The sequence below is a fragment of the Phaethon lepturus genome, unplaced genomic scaffold, assembly GCF_000687285.1.
Source record: "Phaethon lepturus isolate BGI_N335 unplaced genomic scaffold, ASM68728v1 scaffold13496, whole genome shotgun sequence".
NCBI lineage: Eukaryota > Metazoa > Chordata > Aves > Phaethontiformes > Phaethontidae > Phaethon > Phaethon lepturus.
This window is the reverse complement of record NW_010544189.1, coordinates 11-23,657: the sequence shown is the minus strand read 5'-3', so window position 1 is coordinate 23,657 and position 23,647 is coordinate 11. Positions and strand designations below refer to the sequence as shown.

Below are 23,647 nucleotides of genomic sequence, written 5' to 3'. Positions count from 1 at the left end.
AGAGCGTTAGGGGAGCAGGCAGATGTAACAGACTGCAGAAATATTGCAGGATGCTGTCTATGCAAAAATATTGTGCGGCTCTGTCTGCACCCAGATGTTCCTGAGAGCCTGCAAGGAACTCAGCTGCTGCAGGCTACACAGAAACCTGCTTTGCATCTGGCTCAAGTCCAAAGTCCTGATAGCAGCCAACCCCTAATTCTTCCAAGCCTCTTGTGCAGCCATGTCCCAACATGTCTTGTCTGCTGGCACAAGCAGGGCTGAACACCGCATTTGCAGCAAGGAGATTTATTCTGCTGCAGATGCCAATACTCAGGGATTCTGTACTGCAGGAGCAGTATGCACGTTTGAACAGTGACACTCCATCAGCTACCAGTTTGCTCTGACATCTGGTTGCAACTCTGCAGCACTTATCAAGAGCTGCTACAGGCTCAAAAGAAGCCACTGTTATGTCTGAGACAGGCAGGGTGTCAAAAGCCTTGAGCCAGAGGTGCACAGACAGTATTCTGACATAACCCTCTGTCCTCTCTCCACACACATCATCCGAACTGCAGCAGGACAGCCAGCCTGGCAGTTCCTGTCACAACTGCAGACTCCGCTGGCCGCACACCCAAGGCTGGACACTCCAGCATGAATGGGGGTGCACAGCACTAGAGCACACCTAGACTCACCAGAAGAGTTGAAGTTGACGTTCGCCCAGACGATGTGGATGAGGACAGACTGTTCTGCTGCGTGGGTAACGTACTGCGGAAGGAGGAATAAAAGGTTGTCAAGCCAAGGTGCGAGAGTCACCACTGGTAGCACCATGCTAGATCCCATTCCCCATCTACGCAGATGGGACGAGTCACTCAGTCTTCCCCACTGCATGAGACAGACTTTGATGTCTACTATAGATCCCTGCTTCCAGTTCTGCTTCTCTAGAAACCCATCCACCACGCTTGCTCACCTGCTGAGTTGGGCGGTGGTTGTACTGGGGAGTTCCTCACTGTGGCTCAGGCTGCTCAGAGCTGTCGAGTGTTGGCTGGCTGTTGTCAGCAAGGATGATGCAGATACCCCATCGTTGAGAGGTGTGATACTGGGAGCAGAAGGGGAATCGGATTTCACTGCGGGGCCTGCAGCACCTGCAAACAAAAGCTTTGTGTAAGGGGCAGCTACTGGTGGCTCCTGGAGGGCAATTCAGTGGTGAGGATCAGCAAAGGCTCAGCTAGAGAAGCAGGGAAATCTGGGGCTTCCCCCACTGCTGCCAACCAGTTACACACTTGTGACAGCGTGATTGTGTTCTATATCTCACTTTACCCCAGCACCACCATTGGCTCTGCAAAGAGCTTCAAGACCTACAGATGAAGTGCCTTTCACAAACAAATCAGTGTAAATTATTGCCATCAGGGAGTGACTCATCAAGGATCTCATGGATCCATCAGCAGAAAGCTGAACATTTAAAGGCAAGCAAATAATCTGAGTGGCAGCAATTAATCTACCAGGGAAAGGACTTGCTATTAGCACAGATAAAGCTTTTCATCCAGAGCAAAAATACAAGCAGTACAAGAGGCTCTGGACACCCACTGCACTGACAGACTCTTACCTTCAACGGCCTGTGTGGTTTGTAATGGCGTGGGTTGTACAGAACTGAAACCATTCTGCGGAGGAGAAAAAAAAAAAAAGAGTACTGGGTATTGCAGCTGCTTGTTTCCAGAGGCAGGTCTAGTGTCAGCCCCCTCCCACACTCCCTCCTCAGTTGTGAAAAAGGTGGGCTACCAATGCCACATCACCAGACTACACTAGCTCAACTAGCCCAGTGCCAGCATGACCCCCAAGTGCATATTTAAGAAAGCAGTGCAAGACATTTCTCTGCTCCTGCTAGTTAGACTGGCTCAGCATCCTCAACCCAAGCTCGTTAGCCAAAATTCATGTTACTGAACTTGTGTGCAGCATGCAAGAATTGAATTCTTCAGACAAAACTAAATCCTTAGCCTGAATTCCACTCTGCAGCAGGGTAGTTATGCGTGACACGACACATGGATGCAATGAACTTAGCCGCTGTTAACCCCACTGGCCCAGCCCCAGGTAAGTAACATAACTAAGGGCTCTGGTAGCAGCGAGAAGAAAGCTCGCAGGAGAGTCCACAAGCCCTGTGGTGAGGCTGGAGGATCACAGAAACACTTGATAAACCACTTAGCTTCCCCCAGGATAGTGCTTCGCATGCTATGCTTACTCAGCACAGAGAGTGAGCAAAGCTATTTTATTTTCCTACCTTGGCTGGGGTCAGATCTTTCTGGGGCGAGGAGGAGATTGAGTTTGGGTATCGCCTCGTCTGGGTGGATCTCTGTTCATACAGTGGTCCCTGAGCGCTGTTCTGGGAGGTAAATGTTGCTGTCTGTATTGTGCCGCTCTGGTACCCAGACTCCTGGCTTTGATTGGACGAAATTGTGGATGAAGATTCACTACAAAAGGGGGGAAAAAAAAGTTTACGTTTTCCTCCAAAACAGCCCTGCTGTAAGCTGCTGACCCAGACTGTAGGCTTTTCATTTCACATCTTCAAAATAAAGCATCAGCATAAAGGCACCACACAAAGCAGCCAAGCAAACCAAGAAGAGAAACATACCCAGACAAGGGCTAACCCGACCACAGGAGGCTGCTGGCACCTAGCTGCAGCCTTGCCTCATACACTGCTGTGCTCTATAGGTGACATTTCATGAGCTGCCACCACTCAGGTCCCAGCGCTCAAGGGACAGGCCAGATATTAAGACCAAAAGACGACAGGAACGCTTTGCTTCGGCAAGGCATCATCGCTGTATATACTCCTACTCCACTGCATCCTGGTTTGCCAGGCAAAAAGCAGGACAAAATACACAGAATCTGGCCACCAGGGACAAGGGGCAGTTGCACTCGGGATTCTCCTCCTGTGTTTCCAGCAACCCAGTTTAACAGCAGGAAACATCTGCTTTTTGTATAAGTACCACAGGCCAATCAGTCACAGAGCTGCCTGAATGAGTCTGCTGGCAACTTGTCCTTTGCTGTTGCATACGTTGTCCCCCCTTTGTGACGACAGCACAGTCAGAAAGGGTCTACTAGTATGCAGCATAACTAAACCCCACGGCACCAGCTACCTTCCAAAGCTACTTGCTCGAATTATCGTTCCCTTCACGCCTGGTCCTCACCTAGCCGTGCTGGTGTACAGGCTGCTTTGAGATTGGCTAACGGCGGCACTTGTTGTGGGCGTCGATTCGTACTCCGCAAGAACAGGCTCCGAACCAAACTGTAACGCCCCAAACTGCAGGTTTAACCCTGAGATATCTGCTGAGCCAGGCATTTCCACCGCAAGTGCAGGAATCTGCAAGGAAGGAACAACAGAAAGGATCAATCACTCCCTGGGGTCAGCACAGAAAGTGACTTCAATATCCACATTTCCCAGCACATGACGCTAGTTACAGGCTTGCATCCTCTGAATTACGCTGTTCAACCCAGGCAGGCAAGCTTTTTTCTGGCATCCCCACAAACATCCAATGCTAACAGCAGGAAGGCCAAGCCCAGCCCTTTCCTCACCAGCCCAAACGGATTTTTCTGCAGCTCTAAGACAATACAACGCCTCCTTCCCCAGTATTGATCTGCACCTTTGATGTTAATGATGCTTTCTTCTTTTGCTGCTTCAGCTTCTGTTGTGCTGGCTGGGGACTGGAGGACTGGTTGTCAGAGGACCCTGGGGACATCTGGGGAACAGGGTTGGTTTTGCTGGGCAGTGGCGAGGAAGGGGGTGCCGGCACAGTTGTGGAGGCAGTCACCACAGGCTGTTTCTCCTGCATGAACACTTCTATCATGGCTGAAGTTGACGTGAAGGCCTGACGCTTGGTGAAGGGACTATGCACAGAAGAGTCCGTTGGGTTCTTGAGATCTAGAGGGACACAGAGTTGAGTTAGCAGGATTTGTTTCCTTAAAATTAAATCAAGTTCTGACACTTCTCAGCATCAAGAAAAAGAAAATCATTTCACACTATGACTCCTCCTGGAGCCTGTTAAAATCACACAGCAGAGAGTCCCAGCATCTCCACTCCCAGCCTTGAGCTCTCACCACCATCAATGCTGAACCTTTTAAGCCTTTCTCCCCTCAGCTCCTTCCACCATCTCTACAGGACAAAGCGAGCTTGCGCAGCAGAAGTCCTCCAGCCTCCAAGGAAAGCTGGACTTCAGAGTCCGCTGTGTGGAAGCACTGCATGTCAAAGTCCTGCATGGGCCCGACACGGCTTCCTTCCCCCTCTCTGCCAACATTGCTGTGTTTCATTGCCTGCTCTTTTCCCCGTAAGTACTGGGCATCCTCCAAGCAACATCACTGCTCGGGGCTGCACATCCTCAGGTCTCTGCAAAACTGCACCACCCTCCTCCTTTGCCTAAGCTTTACCGCAGCTTATTAAAAAAACAACTCCTATTCTCCCTGACTCTCCTCTGTGGCTCCTTGTCTGAAAAGATCAGAAGCTGCCAACATTGACTGCTACTAGGACAGGGCTCGACTTTTCTTCAGCTTAGATTATTTAAGCCAGAGCCATTTCCCTATAGCAAGAAATAAAATGCACAGGCTGAAAGAAATGGCACTAGTACTCGAGCACAGCAGGGCTCTGCATATCCTCTGAAAAGCAGAAGCCTCTCTTTATCACTGTTTATTCCCTCACGCCAGCCCAGAGTTACTTCTAGGCATTTAACAGTCACCAGAATTTAATTCCTTTAAAAGACAACATCAAGTCAGTAGTTAGATGAGACTGACAAGTGTTGGTATTCAGGAAGTATTCTCCAGAGGTGCTCACTTTCAGACCCCTTCTCTGTTACACAGCTTTACACCAGGAAGTAGTTCTGCACACTGTCAGGGTCTCAGGAACGCCAGATCCCTGTCCCTGAAGCTGGTTGGAATGACCAAGAAGCAAATTCAATTGCTCCAAGTATAAAAAGAACACTCACATGCACTAGTACATTTAACTCTCACAAACTTGCACCCATGGTTCTTTTAATTTCTCCAGCAGTTGGCGTGGTTGTGAACTTGGGATCTGGCCCTCCATGGAATCCCTCACAGCGTGTTTCTGCAGTTCTGGGAGAACAAGCTTCCCTTTGGGGAGCCACACTGCATTTCCTTACCATACTGCACGAGAGACGAGGTCTGCGTAGTGGATCCCATGTCCCAAGAAGAAGCAGTGGTGCTCCCACCAGGCTGGGTGTGCTGAGCAGCCAGCTGAGCCAGGGCCTGGGCTGTCTTGAACTGCTCCAGGAACTGAGAACCTGTGGTACTGCTGCCTTTGGCCTCTCCAACATCTCCAAACCCTTTCCCCAGCATGCTCACCTGCAATTTCAGCAATGAAATAACAAAGTCAACATCTCCCTTGGCTTGGAACTTGGCTCAGAGAACAGATACATCTCTTAAGATAAGCCTCAATGCGCTGTACCCTGCTGCTTCTCACTGGATGCCTCAGCTGAACACTCTTGAGCTCCAGATGCACAGACACAGCTGGCAAGGAGAGCTCATACTTCTCTCACAGCCTGTATCGCATGTGAGCGCAGGTACACTTACCTGTTGCCCAACCCATAGCATTTTAGTGTCACGGAGGCTTACAAAGAAAGTTAACAGATAAGGTGTTTAAAAATGTACTAAGTTATTCACATGTTGCACTAAAAAAGACAACTACCAGGAGAACTTGGCTTTACAGTCAAAGTGGTTTTGAAAATCCTTCCTGAACCACCTCACCATTAAGTGCAAAAATTTCTTTTGCTGAAGTTACACAAAGAAGCATCTGTCTACGCCTGTGCACATCCCTGGTTCAGATTCAATACCTCCTTCCTTCACCCGTCAGTAGATGCCAGCATTTCATCCCACACCAAACTCCCAACCAGTCCCACTTCTCAAACTGTAGAACTTGCAAGCCTTGGACTGCAAGAGCTTTTCCTTTCCTCTGAGCAGGAAAGCACCATGTGTTGCAAGTTGGCAAAGGCAATGGGGAGGAATTATCCCAATTATTTCTAAATAAGCAATGGACTTGGTGCCTCTGTATTTACAGCAGACTGGCAAATGACCCAAGCAGAGGACTCTGTCAGCTGCAAGAAGCGAGCAGGTGTATTTCCCATACTGCCCAAATGCAGACAGAGAACGTCGGGGAAACCAGCACCTGCCAAAACCCACACACTGGCAGAGACCAGTATTTCCTTACCATGCTGTGGTGAGAGAAGGAGTTACCAGAGGCAGGCTGGGATATAGCACTCTGCTTGGAATTGCTGAACACCAGTGGCTGGGCCAGGGAAGGAGCCTGGGATGACTCCAGGTTTGTTGACTCATTCTCCATAGAAGAGGGAGTCTTTCCTAGCAGGACTGCAAGATCGATTCTGCATAAAGAAAGAAGAAAGAAGATAGCCCACTGAGGTTAACACGAGCTCTGTCATGCCTCTCACTTCCATTACAGCAGTATTCTACCTCCAGCTTCACAATTTACAGCTTTTACTTTACAAATTGAATGAATCTGCAAACATTAACTCACAACTGCCAGTAGCAACCTCAAAAGAACAGAGACCAAGCAAGATCCTGCATGGCCTTCTATTTTAAAGGGCATCTTCCATTAATTTAACACAGCAAAATGCCCCCAAATCTGAAGAACCAGCAGCAGAGCCTAGGAAAACTCTAATTCAGGATTAGGACCCAGAAACTCCTAACTCAACTTTTCAATTTAAATCAATCTCATCTTATTCAGAGCTGCTGCATTTTAGCTAGCTGGCAAGGTTTAGTCTGAGATGGCAAATTGGTCTGGGACTTGCGTGCCACTTTTCCCACGTAAACAGCATTGCCATGGGCTATCACCTCTGTCCAGCTGTGATTGTCACATTCTCGGCAGGCAGAGGTACTGAAGACACGTTGGAGGCGGTGAAGATCTTCGTCTCGGACAGCTGAAAGGTAAAAAAGAATCCAAAAGTGAGAACAGCATCTCAGGACTCCAAGTAAAGCACACAAATGTTTGAGACAAACAGCCACAGAAAGATTCGAGAAATTCAAGTGTTTAGACTTAAACTTCTCTAACATTTGGCTTCTATTTTCTTTATTTCTTCTCAGGCAAGTGCACAAATCACCTGCCAGTGGAAAAAAAAAATAACCTAAACAAATACTTCCACAAATTTCCCATAGTCTACAAATCCACTAGGGCTGCTGGGGTCTTAGACAGGTGCTGAATTCATGGTATGCAGCACTGATCTGCAAAACCCACTGCACAGGTAGGTGTAAGCACTGCTAGAGAAGTCAAAGAAAAAAAGTTTCAGACCCATAGTTAAGGTTCCAATGATCCTGGCCTCGCCCGGATGATCTGACCAAAGACCAACAGACCTGCTTCAACTATGGAAGGGAAAATAACATTGGTCAAAAATGAATTAAGGGGAGGTTTAGTGACCACCTGTGATTTAGCCCAGAACATATCTGAACATGAACAGCTTTTATTCCAGACTGAGGAGCTGCCAGCAACTAAACTGCAGGAGTTTAAAAGCAAAAATCAAGAACCCCTGGGAGCGTATAACACACCCTGAAGGCAAGAAGGGCTATCAAAGGTTCTCTTCAAGCAGAGAATTGACTGAACAGAGAAGCTGCTTGTGTCTCCAAACACAGCAGGAGTGCTTCCTTCAGATAGTGCCTGGAAAGCAAAAGCTTTCCCTTCATGCCCGTTCTGTAGGCTTAGCAAAAATGAGCATGCGAAACTAATAATAATTACTAAAAAAGGCCAAGCCTGCTCTCATCTGCAAGAACAGAAGTTCTCCCTTGATTCAGAGAGGGACTGAAGCCCATTTCAGAAGAAACTGATACAGAGGCATTAAAAGCAGGTGATAACGATAACGGTGTCCATTCTCCCCTGAAGGAGATGACAGGTAGAGCACAAAAGGCAGAGGGACACAGCAAAGAGCAAGTCAGAAGATAAAGCCAGGAGCTTCCGTTCAACCCAAATCACAAGGAACAGGAGAAGCACGTGACACACACACATGAAACTGCTGTTGCCTCCTCCACGGCACGTGGTGCGGATCAAAGGCAAATGTTCCCAAACTGCCACTCCACCGGAGAAGCGGAGCAAGAATCTTGTGTGGAGTCAGTTTATGGAAGAATTCAATCATGCAGTTGCAGGAAATGAGAGGACCAGACTCAATGCCCTGGGAGATCCCTTCCTGTCTTGGGCTCCTATGACAACCTCTACCTCACGTGTAACTCAGAAGCAGCGATGTTTACTTATTCATCATAGTTCCTGGAATTGGGAGCCTGGCTTGGGCTATGCCCACAGTTTGGGAAGGATGGGCCTTGCGCTCCTCTCATAGCTGGGCGTGTACAAACAGGACAGCAGCCTGCCAGCAGATGCATGGAGGAGAGGGGTTCAGAGAGTACCTACATCTTCATTCCAGTCCTCCGTGCCCCATTCTTCCGTTGCCGCCCTCCACGCACCTACAAGGATAACAACAGGTAGAAAAGTTACGTGTGCATCAACGCTTTACCTCCAAGAGCCAGGGAAGCACGGGGGAGCTTTGCAAGCAGCTGAGAGAATTTCTATTTGCCAACCAGACAAGTTAAAGCAGTCGACCCCAACCCACAATTCATGGGCAAGGTACCACAGTGGGATCGCCTCAGCCTTGCTCAGGCAGGCCAGGCTGAAACAAGAGGGACCACCGGGCTGGCAGCTAGGGCAATGCACACACCCCGACACTGGACAGGGAAGCTGAGCTTGGCAAGGAAGCCCTGGCATCGTCCTCAGCCTCCTTGTGCCATTTTCCTGATTTCCCCTCATATTGCAGCAGCTGCAAGTTTCTGCATCCACAAGCAATCAGTGTTACCCCAGCAGCTCAGACAGAGCACCTCCTTCAGGGGCTTCCTGCCAGCTCTTGTGCAGGACCTCAGCACCCAGTTAAACCTTAAGCTTCTACAAAACCCAGGGACAACTGAAGCATTCGCATGGTATGTTCCCCCCCACTACCCCCCCAAATGTGGAAACCTCACTGCACCAGGGACTCCTGTGCACAGGCAAATGGGAATCAGAAAGGAAAATTTAAGGGACAAAGCAATCCACGCATTTTCTGTGACCAATTTCAGAAATATGCTCAAAGTCAGTAGCTTAAAATACCAGGGAGAAAAGCATGAGATTTCAGCTGCAATCCAGCACAGCGCAATTTGTAAGGGAGCAAAATTTACCACGAAAAAAAAGTTTTGCCTGGCCGTATCTTCAACTTGTTCCGTCCCTCACTTCCACCACAGTTTAACCTCAGCACTTTGAATTTTACGTGGCAACTTCTGAATCCATCATACAACTTAAAATTTGGTGTGGGAGGAGAGCAGGAGTGTTTTACATCCCAAAAAACTCTGAGCATAAAAACAGCCCCATTTTGCACAGCCCATGCAAACCACATCAACAAAACCTGACACAGCCAGCAAGGTTAATCCTGGAGACTTTTACAAGGACGGAACAAGTTGGCATCAGCCCTTTTATAAGCTGAAAGCCTTTTACAGCATAAAAACATAGCATGTGGGGAATGAGAACATTGCAGATTCTTCTGCAGGACACAATCAGGCTCGCCAAGACTTTTGGGGGAAAAAAACACAGCAGATCTTCCCATATACACTTTAATTATGAGGCCAAAACACCCAAACTACTGCTTGTCTTGAAGTGGGTCATTTAGTGCATGAAACAAGTATATTATCAATGAACTATTCTTTTTATTGCTGTTTTGTTTTGCCTGACAAGTTGAGCCAATTCAAGAAGCCTTCCTGTTTTTTGGTTTTGGTTTTAATTTTTTTTTTTGGTTTGGTTTTGTTTTGGGTTTTTTTTTGTTTGTTTGTTTTTTTGTGTGTTTTTTTTTTTTTAAATATTCGGTTAAGAAATACAGATATTAAGACAGCACAACTTTCTTGAGTGCCAAGAGTCTCAAAGCACACTACTCTACCCCTTCCTCCCCAGACAGAAGCATCAGGAGGAGTTCAACACATTCAATGAAAAACACATCTGTGGTTTAAAAACCCAGATTACACTGTTCCTTAGATTTTTTTTTCTTTCTTCTTTTTTTGTGCCCTCACGGCAGTAGCGGGAAGGCTCCTTTCCAGATTTTCATGGATCAGAAAGATCCTACCAGCTCAACCCTTACCCAAGAGGTGAAGTGGGAGCTGGAGGTACCTGGGTCAGCTGCAGTTGGCAGGGGAGAGCAGGAAGCCAGGAGAGTTGCCCCAAGAAGAGTTTGTGCATGTAGGAACACGGCACAGGGCTCTCTCAGTCTTGCTCGCTTGGGGGAAATGAGAAGAAAAGCAAAGCAGCACAAAAAGCAGAGGGAAATCCTGCAGATGAAGAGTAGCCATTGATGGGGCTTTTCTGGCAAGTCTAATTCTCCAGTACCGGACACCTATTCAACACGGCTTGTGCTCCTTGCACACGAAGAGACAGATGGAAAACTGAAGACCTGCAATGTACAACCGGGCATTCGCCAGAAATGCTCCAGTAAGCTTCCTAACCAGCACAGGGTATTTACCTTTTTTTTTTTTTTTAAAGAAACTGAGTGTATCACTCTCGATCAAGGTCTTCTGAAGGGGAGAGCTGCAATGCAAGCAAGGCCCTGACACTTCTAACACCATTTCAGAAGTGTTGGCTTCTGAACAGCAACCCCTCCTCCCTGGTTTAAGGAAACCCTTCAAAGAGCTGCTGGCCTTTAAGCTCCTCAAACCAGGAAAAGGGGAAAAATAAAATTAAAAGTCAATAAGCATTTGCAAATATGAATGTGCTGAAGAAAAAAAACCCCATCATGTCTTCAAAATTTCACCCCCTCCCCACCTCGTTCCTGCCAAATACATTATCTCTTCTTTTTGAACTGGGAGATGAGCAACTAGCTTGCTCATCGGGTGGTCTGCTGCTGTCTCTGTGACTGGATACGTGCTCAATGCCCCAGCCTGGAAGGGTGACAGACACAAAAACCCCCACTCTGCACCTCAAAGGAATGTAAATCCAAACAAAGCCAAAGTGTGGCAAAAATATAATGGCAACACTGGAGCAGATGGCCTCGTGCTGCCTGCAGAGTTAAAGATTAACCCAGAGGTGAGAACCACGAGACGCTCTGAAGCAACAGAAGCACTCCAAGTACGTCTGCCTCTGGGGCCCTGCAAAAGAGACTCTACAGCCTCAACGCTCCTCCTCCTGTCCTGACCTTCAAGAGCAAAGTGGCAACGTAGTCCAGAAGGGCTCTTAGCCTTGACTTCCAGATCTCCGGTTAGATGGAGGAGACATTAGTCAAACATGATTTTGGCCTTGTTATAGACACCGATGGGATTCGGTAGGTATAAGGCAAACTGGATCATCTCACGGGTGTCTCTTGGCTTCATAAAGCATAAAGGTATAAGAGCAGGAAATAAAGTGGCCAGGCACTGAGCAGCTTTGCCATCAAGCATCCTGTTCATCTCAAAATCCACTGTCATCTTCAACTGCAGGGCAGGTCTGCTCAAGTGAAGAAGAGCAGCCGGGCCGCAAGAGCATGCCAAAGCAGCCATCGAGTGCATGGCTCACCCAGTGGTAGCCGTAAGCAGAGGCAAAGCGCTGAAATAGTTTAGCCAGACTAATTCCCTTTGCCACAGTGTTTTGACCCTAAGCAGAAACATAGTGGGGAGGCTAGCAAAGTGATTGCTGCAGAACAGAACTGCCATGCTGAGGAAACGGCACGGGGACAACAGCAAGTCACAGCTTTCTGCGTGTGAGACAAGCAGAATACGACTAAGCTGCCTCACACTTCCTCCCCTCAGGTGGGATACTCTGTCATCAATGCTGTGGACACAGAGCTGCTCCGGGTACTAAGAAGCAGTGGCTGAAGTTAAAATTTACATAATCCACAGGAATTTGTGTTAACCTCTCCCAATTTACATTCAAGGTGTCAGCATTAGTAAAAGCACAGTCAGAAAAAGAAGTCAAAAATTCATTAAAATGAACAAATTAAGAGAGAGAAGAATGACATATCCACAGATATTTCAGGTTTTTTATAAAAGCTATAAAAGTAAAGGTATCCGGGGCAGTTAGTGCACCTGGATGTATCGTACCAGGAGCAGTGTCAAATTTTCGGGGATAATTTGACCCCTCACCCCCAATGAAATCAAGTCCTGAAACAAAAAAAAAAAGAAAAGACAGACAACCAGTGAAATTTTGACTTAAAGAAATGAAGGCGAGTTTCATTGCCCCCATATACACCAGTCACATTGTACCTGTGGATATTGTTAATTTAAGGAGATGCCTGCAGTTACTAAAATGGAAACAAAACGACCACACACGACACAGGTGAAGTGTAGTTGCATGATAAACTTTACAGCTGCGTTGTAGCACTAGAGCAAATTCGAGTTGTTCCATCAGAAAAATCCTCAATTCCCCTCAATCATGCTCTAACCCACTTTGTTCCACAATTCCATAAAACACCAACACAGAAAAAACCCTACACAGACGCCTTGTTCAGACTAGACAGTTAAAATTCCAGCATGTAGAATTCATCCACTCCCATCCCTTTTTCCTCCAGAGACAAGTGTACCCATTGCCCTTAACACATGCCTACACTACTCCCTCCGGTATTTAGAACTCCATTTCTCAGTTGGCAAGAAAATGATCACTCAATCTGCTGGCATTTTAAAAAAACATGCTTGTTTTTTTCCCCCCTTTTCAAAACAGCTGTTTTCTGAAAACAAAAATCACCAAAACACAAACCAACCAAAAAACTCTACACTAACAATGTGTAGTAAAAGGTATCGCTGTTTACAGTACTTCATTTCTCTCTTTCCAAAGCTATCAGTTTTTCAGCAAATACAAGAAATATGGAGGTGGCCTAAAGCAACATTAGTATGGTTGTGAATGCTTCTTACAACCAAGATGTGGTATTTACTTGAATGCTCAAAAATCATGGAACAATAGTTGGACTTCACAGTGGTGCAAGATTGCTCCATAAAAAAACAACCACTCTTAATCATAAGCCTGTGTGGGTTTCTTAAGGGCTGTCCCTTAACTCTGTCCAGTTATCACACTGCAAAATGTGAGTTCACTTAGGTCTTACAATAGCGTGCACACTTGAAACAAAAAAAAAAGTACCATTTTTCCTACGCAAGAGAATGTGCAAGGGCAGACTGCTGTTCACGAAATGCCCAATGAAGAAACATTTGCTTCAGACAGGGAAGCAATGAAGATGTCTTTTCAGCTGGCTTTCTGTAACAAGGTCTCATCTACAGCAATTTGAGCAGGATGACCATGAAAGAGAGAATGTTGCCCATATTGAAATCAAGACCAAGACATCTGAGCTCCAAGTAATATTCTATGGAGGATGCACCAAATACCAGGAGGACTTGCATGTGTTTAGCACACTACAGTTTATAAAAAAAAAGACTTTTCCAAGGACGCAGCATGGTTTCTGCTGGAAAACAGAAGCAAGTGCTCCTGCGCCTCTGTTGGGCAACAGCACGCACAATCTCACAGTGGAACGATCATCCAGCTCCCCATTTCCAACCTGGTCACCCTAACAGATGCAAAGGCACCTCCAGGTGCAAAGAAACCAATCTCACAGTGGAACGATCATCCAGCTCCCAATTTCCAACCTGGTCACCCTAACAGACGCAAAGGCACCTCCAGGTGCAAAGAAATAGGGTCACTGAAATCCATCCCTGAGCCAAAGACCTACCCAGAACCTCCTCAGTGCAACTGGGTGGATACAACATCCATTTACTCTCAAATACAAAACAGCAAACGTGCTTTAAGACCACTTACTTGTGCCATCATCTGGCTCAAAGCTGCCAGTGTTGTTCCATGTGTTGTTGTTGCTATTCCCGTAGTTCTCATCCGTGCCGGCTGGCTCGGCATAGTCAGCCGGGTTGAAAGTTCTGTAAGAAATACGAGGATGGAAATTTTAACTCCCTAAGCATTTTAAAAGCAACTGGTTTTATTCAGACTATGACACATCTCAAAGAGTCTCAAAAGACCGTTCTCTCAGTAGAGGGATGCTTCAGCTACACCAGCCATTCCAAATTTAAGTTAGCAAGACGCAATTTTGGCTTTATTAACAAAAAAGGAAAATGAGAACACAAATGACTAACACAAACAGTACTCTTCATGCACAAAGACTTTTATTTTTGCTGTGGTTTGTACCAGTGAAACTTACCCCATGCCTTGGGCAGAAAATCTTCCCCCTCGTCTTCCAGAGCCACCTGTAAAATACAGACACATGCACTGCTTAGCATCTCTGTTGGCTTTGCATCACTGGGGAAAGAAACATTTGAACAACATATGGATTTCTGATGCCCAGAATATGAAAGTGATGAGGATCTTCCTGAGTTGATGGGATTTCCAACAGTGCCTTTATATGTATGGGAATGACCTCAGCTGGCTGGCAGTATAATTAGTGATGCATGATTCCAGGCTCAGATGATGTTTCCAGCTGGCACAAACCATAAATACCAGACCCTAGGTTCCGATTTCTGCAGTGTGCGTCCTCAACAACAATTCCTGAGCAGCACGGATTTTGTGGAAAAATTAATTTCTGCCACTGAGTATTTAAAAACCAAGCCAAGAGTCTGCACAGCAATGGTGCTCAGAGACACACATGCAAGAATGAGGAGGATACAGACTCTATTGCTAACAACCAACTGGCCTACCTGCCAAAGAGTCACCTTAGTTTTTTTAACTTCCTACCTCTATACAACAAAGCGCTATTTTTTTTTTTCAACTCCACAGATGGGATCTAAGAACTAGATATTGTTTCCAGCATGCTTAAGATGAGGAAGCAACATGTAGGCACTAGGTGTAAGCATAAGAACAGAAAAATCAAGTGCTTATTTTCAGTTTAGCAATTCCTCCCATAAAAGAGGTTTTCAAACCTCACAGAGATAGACACGTTGGCATTATTTTCCTCCCACTCCCTCTGACCTCGAACCCCATGTGTACCTCGGCCTCGGCCACGTCCCCGTCTCCCTCTTTCTGTGCCTCTTCCAGAAGATCCTCCACTCTTACCACCATCTAGTCCGTTCTCCTGGCCCCGAACTGAAAGACAGAACAATGCAAAAACAATTTCAAGATTCATCCTGCTTTAGGGAGGATACAAGATCAGGCCTCAAACACTGAAGCATGGTGGCTGTGCGGAAGACCACGCTGCCAAACGCTCCCATGACTTCTTTTATTTAAAGCTGATGATATTGAGGGTATCACCCAAGGAATCATCTCAGACAGGGGAGCATCAAACAGATCGCTACGGACACAAGGATGGTTTTTCTCAAAGACGCATCTGTCCAAGAAGCTTTACTGACAGCTTTTACGCAGCACTGTGACAGTTATGGGTGTTATTAAAGGGCAGGTCCATACACTCTCTTCCACGGCTGGCACCTCGCCCCCGCCTCGGTGGCCCGCCACGTCGTCTGCTGAAATCCCGATCCCTCTCCCGGTTTTCTTTGCTTTCTTCACTGGGTTCTGTCTGTCCACTCTCCTTCTGTCCCGAGACACCCTTCTTCTTCCCGACCATTTCCCAGGAATGCTGAAGGTTAGCAAAGGGGAAAGAAGTTAATCATAGTTTGATTGATGCAAGATGCAAATACACACATATTTAAACATGTTACAGCAAATGAGGGAGAGGCTGTGGATGCTGCCTACCTAGACTCAGCAAAGCCTTTGACACTGTTTCCCACAGCATTCTGCTGGAGAAACTGGCTACACATGGCTTGGGCAGGTGTACTCCTTGCTGGGTAAAAAACTGGATGGATGGCTGTGCCCAGAGAGTTGCAGTGAATGGAGTTAAATCCAGTTGGCAGCTGGTTACAAGTGGTGTTCCCCAGGGCTCAATATTGGGGCCAGTTTTGTTTAATATCTTTATCGATGATCTGGACAAGGGGATCGAGTGCTCCCTCAGTCAGTTTGCAGGTGACACCAAGTTGGGCAGGAGTGTTGATCTGCTGGAGGGCAGGAGAGCTCTGCAGAGGGATCTGGACAGGCTGGATTGATGGGCCAAGGTCAACTGTACGAGGTTCCACAAGGCCAAGTGCCAGATCCTGCACTTGGGTCACAACAACCCCATGCAACGCTACAGGCTTGGGGAGGAGTGGCTGGAGAGCTGCCTGGCAGAAAAGGACCTGGGGGGTGTTGGTCAACAGCCAACTGAATACAAGCCACCTGTGTGCCCAGGTGGCCACGACAGCCAACAGCATCCTGGCCTGTATCAGAAATAGCGTGGCCAGCAGGACTAGGGAAGTGAGGCCACACCTCAAATACTGCGTTCAGTTTTGGGCCCCTCACTACAAGAAGGATGTTGAGGTGCTTCAGCGTGTCCAGAGAAGGGCAACGAAGCTGGTGAATGGTCTAGAGCACAAGTCTGATGAGGAGTGACTGACGAACTGGGGTTGTTTAGTCTGGAGAAAAAGATGCTGAGGGGAGACCTTATTGCTCTCTACAACTACCTGAAAGGAGGTTGTAGCAGGTGGGTGTCAGTCTCTTTTCCCAAATAGCAAGCGATACAGACAAGAGGAAATGGCCTCAAGTTGCACTAGGGAAGGTTTAAATTGGATATTAGGAAAAATTTCTTCACCAAATGGGAAGCATTGGAACAGGGCGCCCAGGAAAGTGGTGGAGTCACCATCCCTGGAGATATTTAACAGACATGTAGACATAGTGCTTAGGGACATGGTTCAGTGGTGGACTTGGCTGGGTTAATAGTTGGATCTGATGATCTTAAAGGTCTTTTCCAACCTAAATGAATCTATATAATGAGGGTCTCCAGAAAAATGGTTTCTAGTCCAATTTTCCGCCCGCCCCAAGAAGTCTCTCAGCCTACACACAGTACAGCCTCTTCCTTCAAGGAAAGCTTTTTTACAGCTGCATGCAGTTTGAGGTAAACAGGAGATGAGTTATTCTATTTCTGCAAAGATCTACTAAACCTCTTAAATAGAGTGATCATAATACTTAGTCAAGTTCGAGGTGTGGATAAATTTACCCTGTTTAGGGGAAGAAAACCCCTGCTATTTCATATAGGTCACTGTTTTGGGGAGCTCTTAGAATAACCCAGACAAATGTTCCAAAGTGCTCTGCAGTCAACATTTCTGGGTAAGTTGTTCTCTCAGATGCACAGTGATTCAACAAAACCCCTCCTCTAAACAGCAGCTCACAGGGAGAGGAGTATCACAGAATTTATCCAACAGGCAAGGTCAAGTCATCCCAAGTTGAACTGTAAGAAGTTAAGCACGCCTCCAGCTTACTGCCGTGGGCCCCCATTGGTTTACTTTATGACAGTCTGCAGTGGTTTCATATTCTTAAACCGATGCTGCACACTGTTAGAACAATTAAAAATAGTCACAAGTCACTGACAAACACCTGAAAACATAACTGGCAGACAAGTAAACAGCTGGTTTTGGATGGCAACATGCAGGGACAGTGACAAAAAAACACATAGAAGCACAAACTGCCTTCAAACCCAAGGCTTCTGAAGTCTCTCTTCATAGGTATCTGGCTCAGAAGGAAATTTAGGAAAATATTTACTTTGAATACTGTAATTTTAAGCCAAATCTAACTCAATGCCAAGATCATGCCAGCTTCTTTACTGTTTGAATAAGGTACATTATGAGTAACTAGCTCAGCAGGTGAGCTGTCTTCATCAGCATGTGAATATCTGAGCAATTAGCAAGTCTGTTTCTTATCAGAAAATCCCCTTTACGGGATTGCTGCACAAGCTGAATCCAGGCCAGAAGCAGCTCCAAGACCTTTGACCAATTACAGTGCAGACGCTGCCGGCGCTCAGTGCTGCAGGTACCAGCCCACAGGCTCCCCCATGGCACTGCAGCCTGGAGAAGTGGCAGGCGCTCAAGGGCTTTGCTTTGCCAACTCTGTTTCTGCCTCTACGAATCCTCCGCAGTAGCCGTGCCTTGCCCTGCATCTTACACTGCTGGGCATTTCAGCTGCTTGAATAAAGGATGTACTGCTACAGAATGTGGTTTGCTGCACGCTATCCTGGATGCTATTTTCATAAGCAATGTGTTTATCTAGGAAATGCAATTGCTGTGATAGCAGGAGTTTGTCATTTAACTAGAAGCCGCCAGGTACAAGGGATGTGGAGAAAAATACAGTCACAGCAGAGGTTTACCTCAGCAACGCACATTCATCTCATCCCCCTTTCTAAAAGGATTTTCCAACAGTATTTTTTTCAGTTGTCAATGGAAAGGGCTCTCTAACAGCAAGGAAAAACACATGTGCGTTGTATTGAACTTGGCCGGTGCCAAAGCAAGCAAAGCACCTGACATTGGGGAGCAGCTATGTTACATAGAACATAGTCTGAGCTGTCCAGCTCATCCATCTATGCTCAGGGCTAATAATGAGAAAAAAAATGAGCTAATGCATAACATTCTGAAGGGATATTTAGAGCCTCAACTCTACAAAGAGTTGAGTCAGCTTCAGCCAAACCATGGTGCTTGGAGGATACACTTGATCAGCAGCAGTTTGGAAGGATCTGATATTTGTAGGCTTTCTACTGGGCTGCAACAGAATTTGTGTCTCTGTTGTCTTTGTCACAAAATGAATGACATCCTGCACACCAGGCGGAAGGCTCCTCCTAAGCAAGTACTCACTTGTTCTCCAAGCTGACTTTGGCTTGCCTGAGACAGGCACCTTTGTGAGTGACAGCAGTTGAGCCTAACTCCACAGAAAACAAACAACAAAGACCCTCAAAAACATGGCATAGGCAGCAGAACACAAGCCAGGCGGCACATTGCTGAGAAGCTAACGTTTAGGGACAAAGACACAAAACCGTACTAGTCTAACAGAAAGGAACCACAGCTAACACATACTTGCCCTTTAACACAGGTCACACAGCCCTCCCGGGAAAAGGTAAGTTACTTCACATTCACAACAGCATGAAAGCTTATACAGATGCCACTGTACTGATGTCAAAGTGCTTGGATTCAAAAGGAATAGGAAGAAAATGATTTATTGTATTTTCCTCTCTATTCCTTTGGGCCTGCTGGCCATGCTCGTATTCTGTGCAAGCCTACAGAGAGCAGCATTAAGAAGCCAGGACAAAAATCACAGGTTACATGCTACTTGTGGAACTAGTCAGTCATTTTGGCTCTCATTCTCTAGACATTACTGTATGTCTTGTCTCCAAATATGCAGTTACACTGAACTAGGCCTCACCAGATTTACAGGACCCAATCCTACCGTGTCCGGATTGCCCTCCAGCAGCACGTTGATGGCTCTGTTAACATCTCCGTTGCAGTCATGCAGAGCAATCACACACTCATCCTGGTTCTTGCCTGTGATGTCAATCAGCTGTAGATAAGACAACACCACAGTCAGCACGTTCCAAACCAAGAAGCCATCAAAACCTCTATGGATCTCTTAGGAGGCATGCAAGTTGAATCCCAAATGAGAAATCCTACAAAGAAATGTCAGGGTTTGGGAGTCTCCCCAGCCTCCTCAGCTTAATTATGCCCCCTCAACAGGAAGTAACCGAAGGTGGGAATTTGTGAGTTACTGTTGTTTCACCACAACGCAACCTACAACCTCCTTTTCTTACGATAACACCATTCCCTGCATTCTGGGCAACAAGCCAGTCCAATGACATTCAGGGAGCAGCCAGCTAAATCCCTCCCCCCAAGCATTCATGGTACTCTCAACATCAATCTTCCTTCCCGTCAGGGTTGACCCTCACTTTCCACACTCACTTGTTTCACCTTCTCCTCAAAGTCAGCATCATTGTGGTCCGAAATCATCTGTGCAAGTCGAATCTGTTCCGCAGTGGCCTAAAGAAATTGGAGAGACAGCGTGCACGGTTAGAGCAGCGCACTTCCAACAAACCTTCCTCCAAAGGCCATACCACTTCCCTAAGATCTCTGGAAAGGAATCAATATGATGATATGTTTGATATGTGCAAACAAGGGTCAGAAAGATGAAAGCTTCAGAGTGAAAGTCAGATGGAAGAGGACCGAGTGAGAGGAGTCTGGAAAGAAAGGGATGTACGGCTGGATGGCCTTGTGGCACCGGGTGAGCAATAATCACCTAAACTATGTCAATTTTGAGGCAGACCTTACCACCACCAGAACAGCAAGACCCACTGCAGGTGTATTCTCAGCACTTGTGTTCATTAAAGTCAACAGGGAACGGTCAAATGGAAGTAACCCCAAATCTCAGCCCCAGCTCCCGCTCAAAGACACTGATGCAGAAACCCCACTGTCAGCGGCCGCCCAATTAATCTGGCTCTGCGAGCAGTACCCTGCAGCATGCGGGAAGTTCGTTCGGCCAAGCCCAGCCGTTAGCGCTGGGCCAGGCAGGAGCGCCAGGTCTCCACCTCCAAGCTAACTGGTTTCCATGGACGCTGCCCTTACCTGCGGCCGTTGCTTGTGCTGTGTCTGGCTCTGTGTCTGTGTCTGCTCCCAGTTCCCCCGGGCTCGGTTAGTGCCCACCGATGTCATCATTTACAGTATATACAAATAACAGTATTTACAAGGTAGAACTCTGTGGTGGGTCGGGGAGAAGAGAGAACAGACTGTTAGAAACTGAAAACAAAAGACAGACCAAGACTGAATGATAGCATGAGTGAGGCAGCCAGCAAAGCCGTCACAGGCCCCCACCCTCCCCACTGCTTCCCCAAAAGCCACGGTGAGCCTGCCTACCATTTCCACATGCCCCCAAGACAAAAAGGGCACCTGTACTTCTCAAGGTTTCTCCACCACTACACCATGGTGGAACACTCCAAGTGAAACATCACCTGCACACAGGTGGGAGCAATCGGGACCCAGGAGCAGCAGTACTTGAGGTAGAGTTTAACGACTCACTGCTAAAATGCAAGTGTGTAAGCAGGCACAGATTTGCCATGAGTGCGGCTGTAAGAGGCTACAGTGATCAACTACAGCAAGGAACATTTGGAAAAAAGCTCTAAAGAAACTTCACTTTGAGAGCAGAACATCTCAGAGCTTCAGACACATCAACTACTTCCCCTTCTCCTTGCCTGCCTTCAAAGCAGAGCAGGGGAAGCAAAAACTCTCCAGTAGTAAGTGGTGCTACAGGTTTGTGAGATATTGTTTTTAAAAAATACTGCCCTTGTAGAACTGCCTATTTTTTCTTGCTTCAGTTATTCCCCAGAACTAGAAATACAAAGTTTTTTTCTACTGAGTATTCTAGATTAACTACCAAAAAAGTGAACTAGATGTCAACATGGAATAACAGCCAGTAATGTTGTTTGGTAATTGCTTGAGGCAAAAAATCCCAGTAAGAGTTCAGGCCATGGAGCGTCCAAAGCAAGTGGAGTTTTATAACCTCACACTGGACTTCAGGGTAAGAGCCCAACCCGGATGGTTAGAACAGGAGCAGCACTGAGTTTTACCCTGCCTATCATCTCCCAGGCACAAGGGATGCCAGGCACATCCCACAGCACTTGGCAGCACTTACTACTTCTGAGCCCCCGAAACCTCAATAATTGCAAACTTCACATTTTCAGATTTTGTTAACAAGACTGTGACACCTTCCTCCAAAGCAACAGGGTCTGCTCCTGGTGCGGCAGGCAGGCGTTTGGGACAGGGAAAGGAGCCACAGGGAGTGCAAGAGCGGGGATGAAACCCGAGCGAGAAAATCTGACCTGCAGGATACGATCTGAAACATTGCTTGTGATCATCAACATGGCAGCTCAGAGCAAGACCCGGTGTGCAAAGCGGGTAAAGCTCAGAAGCAGCATTAGCAAACAGCCCTGTAAGTACTGGGGAGTCTCTTGTCAAAGTCTGCGAATGGAGTGCTCGACCAGGCTGAGAGACCTTTCCTTGAGAGCACGGAGACCCTAATGTCACCTCCACGCCGTGGCTTGATGCACACACCACCGCTCCTGCTCCCATCAGTGTCTAGCCTTCATTTGTAGGCAAGTTTTCAATGCAATTGCTCCCACACCTTCACACAAATCCTCAAAAGTTCACCCACTGGGGCCACCCATGCCTCACACGAACTTAAGAACAGTTTTCCAGCTACACAGTGCCAGGGTTTCTTAGCAGGAAAAAATCCAAGCTACCTGTCTGGTCACCAGAAGCCCCCAAGGTGTGTGTGACACCAAGCCTGGACTTCACCCAAGGCAGAGCAGACAAAGCCTCCTGAGCTACACAGCCATCCCTCCCACACTCCACACAGGCTTCTTCCCCACGGTATTTATTTTCACTCTCCACCGCTACGTCTCTTTCAGTTCTAAGTGTTTCACGCACAAACAAGTTGTCATATTAAACCAATTTGGCAGCAGAACTGCAGGCCCAGACGGAAGCAATCCTGCGCATTTGCAGTAACTTAATCTGCAATTTCAATAGGATACAGTTCCAGCAGTCTGCTGCCCCAAACCTTTGTGCAGTGGCTGGGCATTGTTCAACAGCTGCCACGCTCCGCTCTGCCCAGCTGCATTTCTGCCATGATTAAATCATGATTATTTTTTCTTTAACATGCAAAAAAACCACAAGAAAAACATCTATTATAGAAATATCAGCCAGGCCCCGACCCTCCTGAGACCGCCAGGTAAGCGGGCACCCCATGCAACACCCCACGCGCTGCACTGAGGGAAGAGGACTCGGCTGCTGCTAGTTTATTCCTCAACGGTGTAACTTCAGTACAGCTCATGGGCAGCATTTAACCGCAAGTCTTCGTTATCCTGACACTTGAACTGTCCCCGCACAGAAGAAACAATAATAGGACTTTACCGGTTCAAAGCAGTCTTTATCAAAAGCATTTTACCTCTTTTTTTTTTTTCTTTCTTTTTTAAGAGCAAACCCATATATATTCACCAAGAGGAATGTAATAGAAAAAGGACAATTCCAGCCAAAGCGAATCGTGGCTGATCCATACCAGAGAAACAGCGTCAAACCAGGCGAAGGCTTATGTTTCAAAACAATGGGAAAGTAATGCATTCCTACAGGATTTCGGGAAAACAAGAAGCTTCACAGCTACAGGTTACAACATCTTTTCTTCAAATATGCTGCAAGTAAACACGATGTACTTTGTCATTACCCCTTTTCCTTTTCAGACTACACCACTACCCGCCTTCCAGGTCTAGAGAAGAGAGCATCTCGGCTACAGGAAACGTAAAGTGCAGAGCCTCCGGAAAAACAGGTGATACAGAAATGTAACAAACTGTTCGTTTTATTAGAAATTTCAGGTAAGTTACAATGTTAGAACAAGGATCTGTCAGTCACGTCCGCTATCCCCAGTTGTGTCAGCCAGCTGATGCTGGGTGAGCTCTGGAACATCCCAGCCTCAGTTTCCCTTATCTGTTAATACAGAAAATTGGTATTTCCATCCCCCTCCAGGAAAGCTTAATTAACACATGCAAAAGGCTCCAAAGGACAGGACCACAGAGGGCAAAACAGTCAGAAAGATTTTCCTGCAACATAGGGTAGAACAAGCACCTGAAGGAGCCCAATACAGCGGGCTGGTTTATCAGGGTTACAATTTCTCCTCTGGAGCAAACACATCGCGTCTGCAAACCACATAACTCCAGTGCGCGCGGAGTACAGATTTGGGGGACACCCCCCGATTTGCCATCAGAGACCCCAGCTGGGTGTCGGCGTGCAGCGCTTTATCGGGAGGACTCACCGGCCGGTGCTGCTGTCCGGGAGCGCACAGAGAACCCCACACCGGCACAGCGGCAAGCGCCACGCACGGGACCTCGAGCGGGGCACA

The 23,647-nt window shown here is 47.0% G+C and overlaps 1 protein-coding gene across 1 annotated transcript in view; it reads right to left on the bottom strand.

Moving 5' to 3' along the window:
- The window catches only part of UBAP2L (ubiquitin associated protein 2-like), a 27,266-nt gene extending 6,805 nt beyond the window's left edge, over window positions 1–20,461 (bottom strand). The window contains exons 1-18 of the mRNA XM_010288602.1: window positions 20,329–20,461; window positions 19,669–19,746; window positions 19,163–19,273; window positions 15,332–15,500; window positions 14,918–15,013; window positions 14,136–14,181; window positions 13,745–13,857; window positions 12,046–12,105; window positions 8,378–8,430; window positions 6,820–6,905; window positions 6,179–6,350; window positions 5,115–5,316; window positions 3,609–3,886; window positions 3,156–3,328; window positions 2,249–2,438; window positions 1,580–1,634; window positions 944–1,118; window positions 669–741 (exon numbers count right to left, since the gene is read on the bottom strand). Coding sequence (XP_010286904.1) covers window positions 669–741; window positions 944–1,118; window positions 1,580–1,634; window positions 2,249–2,438; window positions 3,156–3,328; window positions 3,609–3,886; window positions 5,115–5,316; window positions 6,179–6,350; window positions 6,820–6,905; window positions 8,378–8,430; window positions 12,046–12,105; window positions 13,745–13,857; window positions 14,136–14,181; window positions 14,918–15,013; window positions 15,332–15,500; window positions 19,163–19,273; window positions 19,669–19,746; window positions 20,329–20,418 — 2,220 coding nt within the window. The 5' untranslated portion in view covers window positions 20,419–20,461. The remainder of the gene's footprint in view (window positions 1–668; window positions 742–943; window positions 1,119–1,579; window positions 1,635–2,248; window positions 2,439–3,155; window positions 3,329–3,608; window positions 3,887–5,114; window positions 5,317–6,178; window positions 6,351–6,819; window positions 6,906–8,377; window positions 8,431–12,045; window positions 12,106–13,744; window positions 13,858–14,135; window positions 14,182–14,917; window positions 15,014–15,331; window positions 15,501–19,162; window positions 19,274–19,668; window positions 19,747–20,328) is intronic.
- Window positions 20,462–23,647: the final 3,186 nt, after the last annotated feature.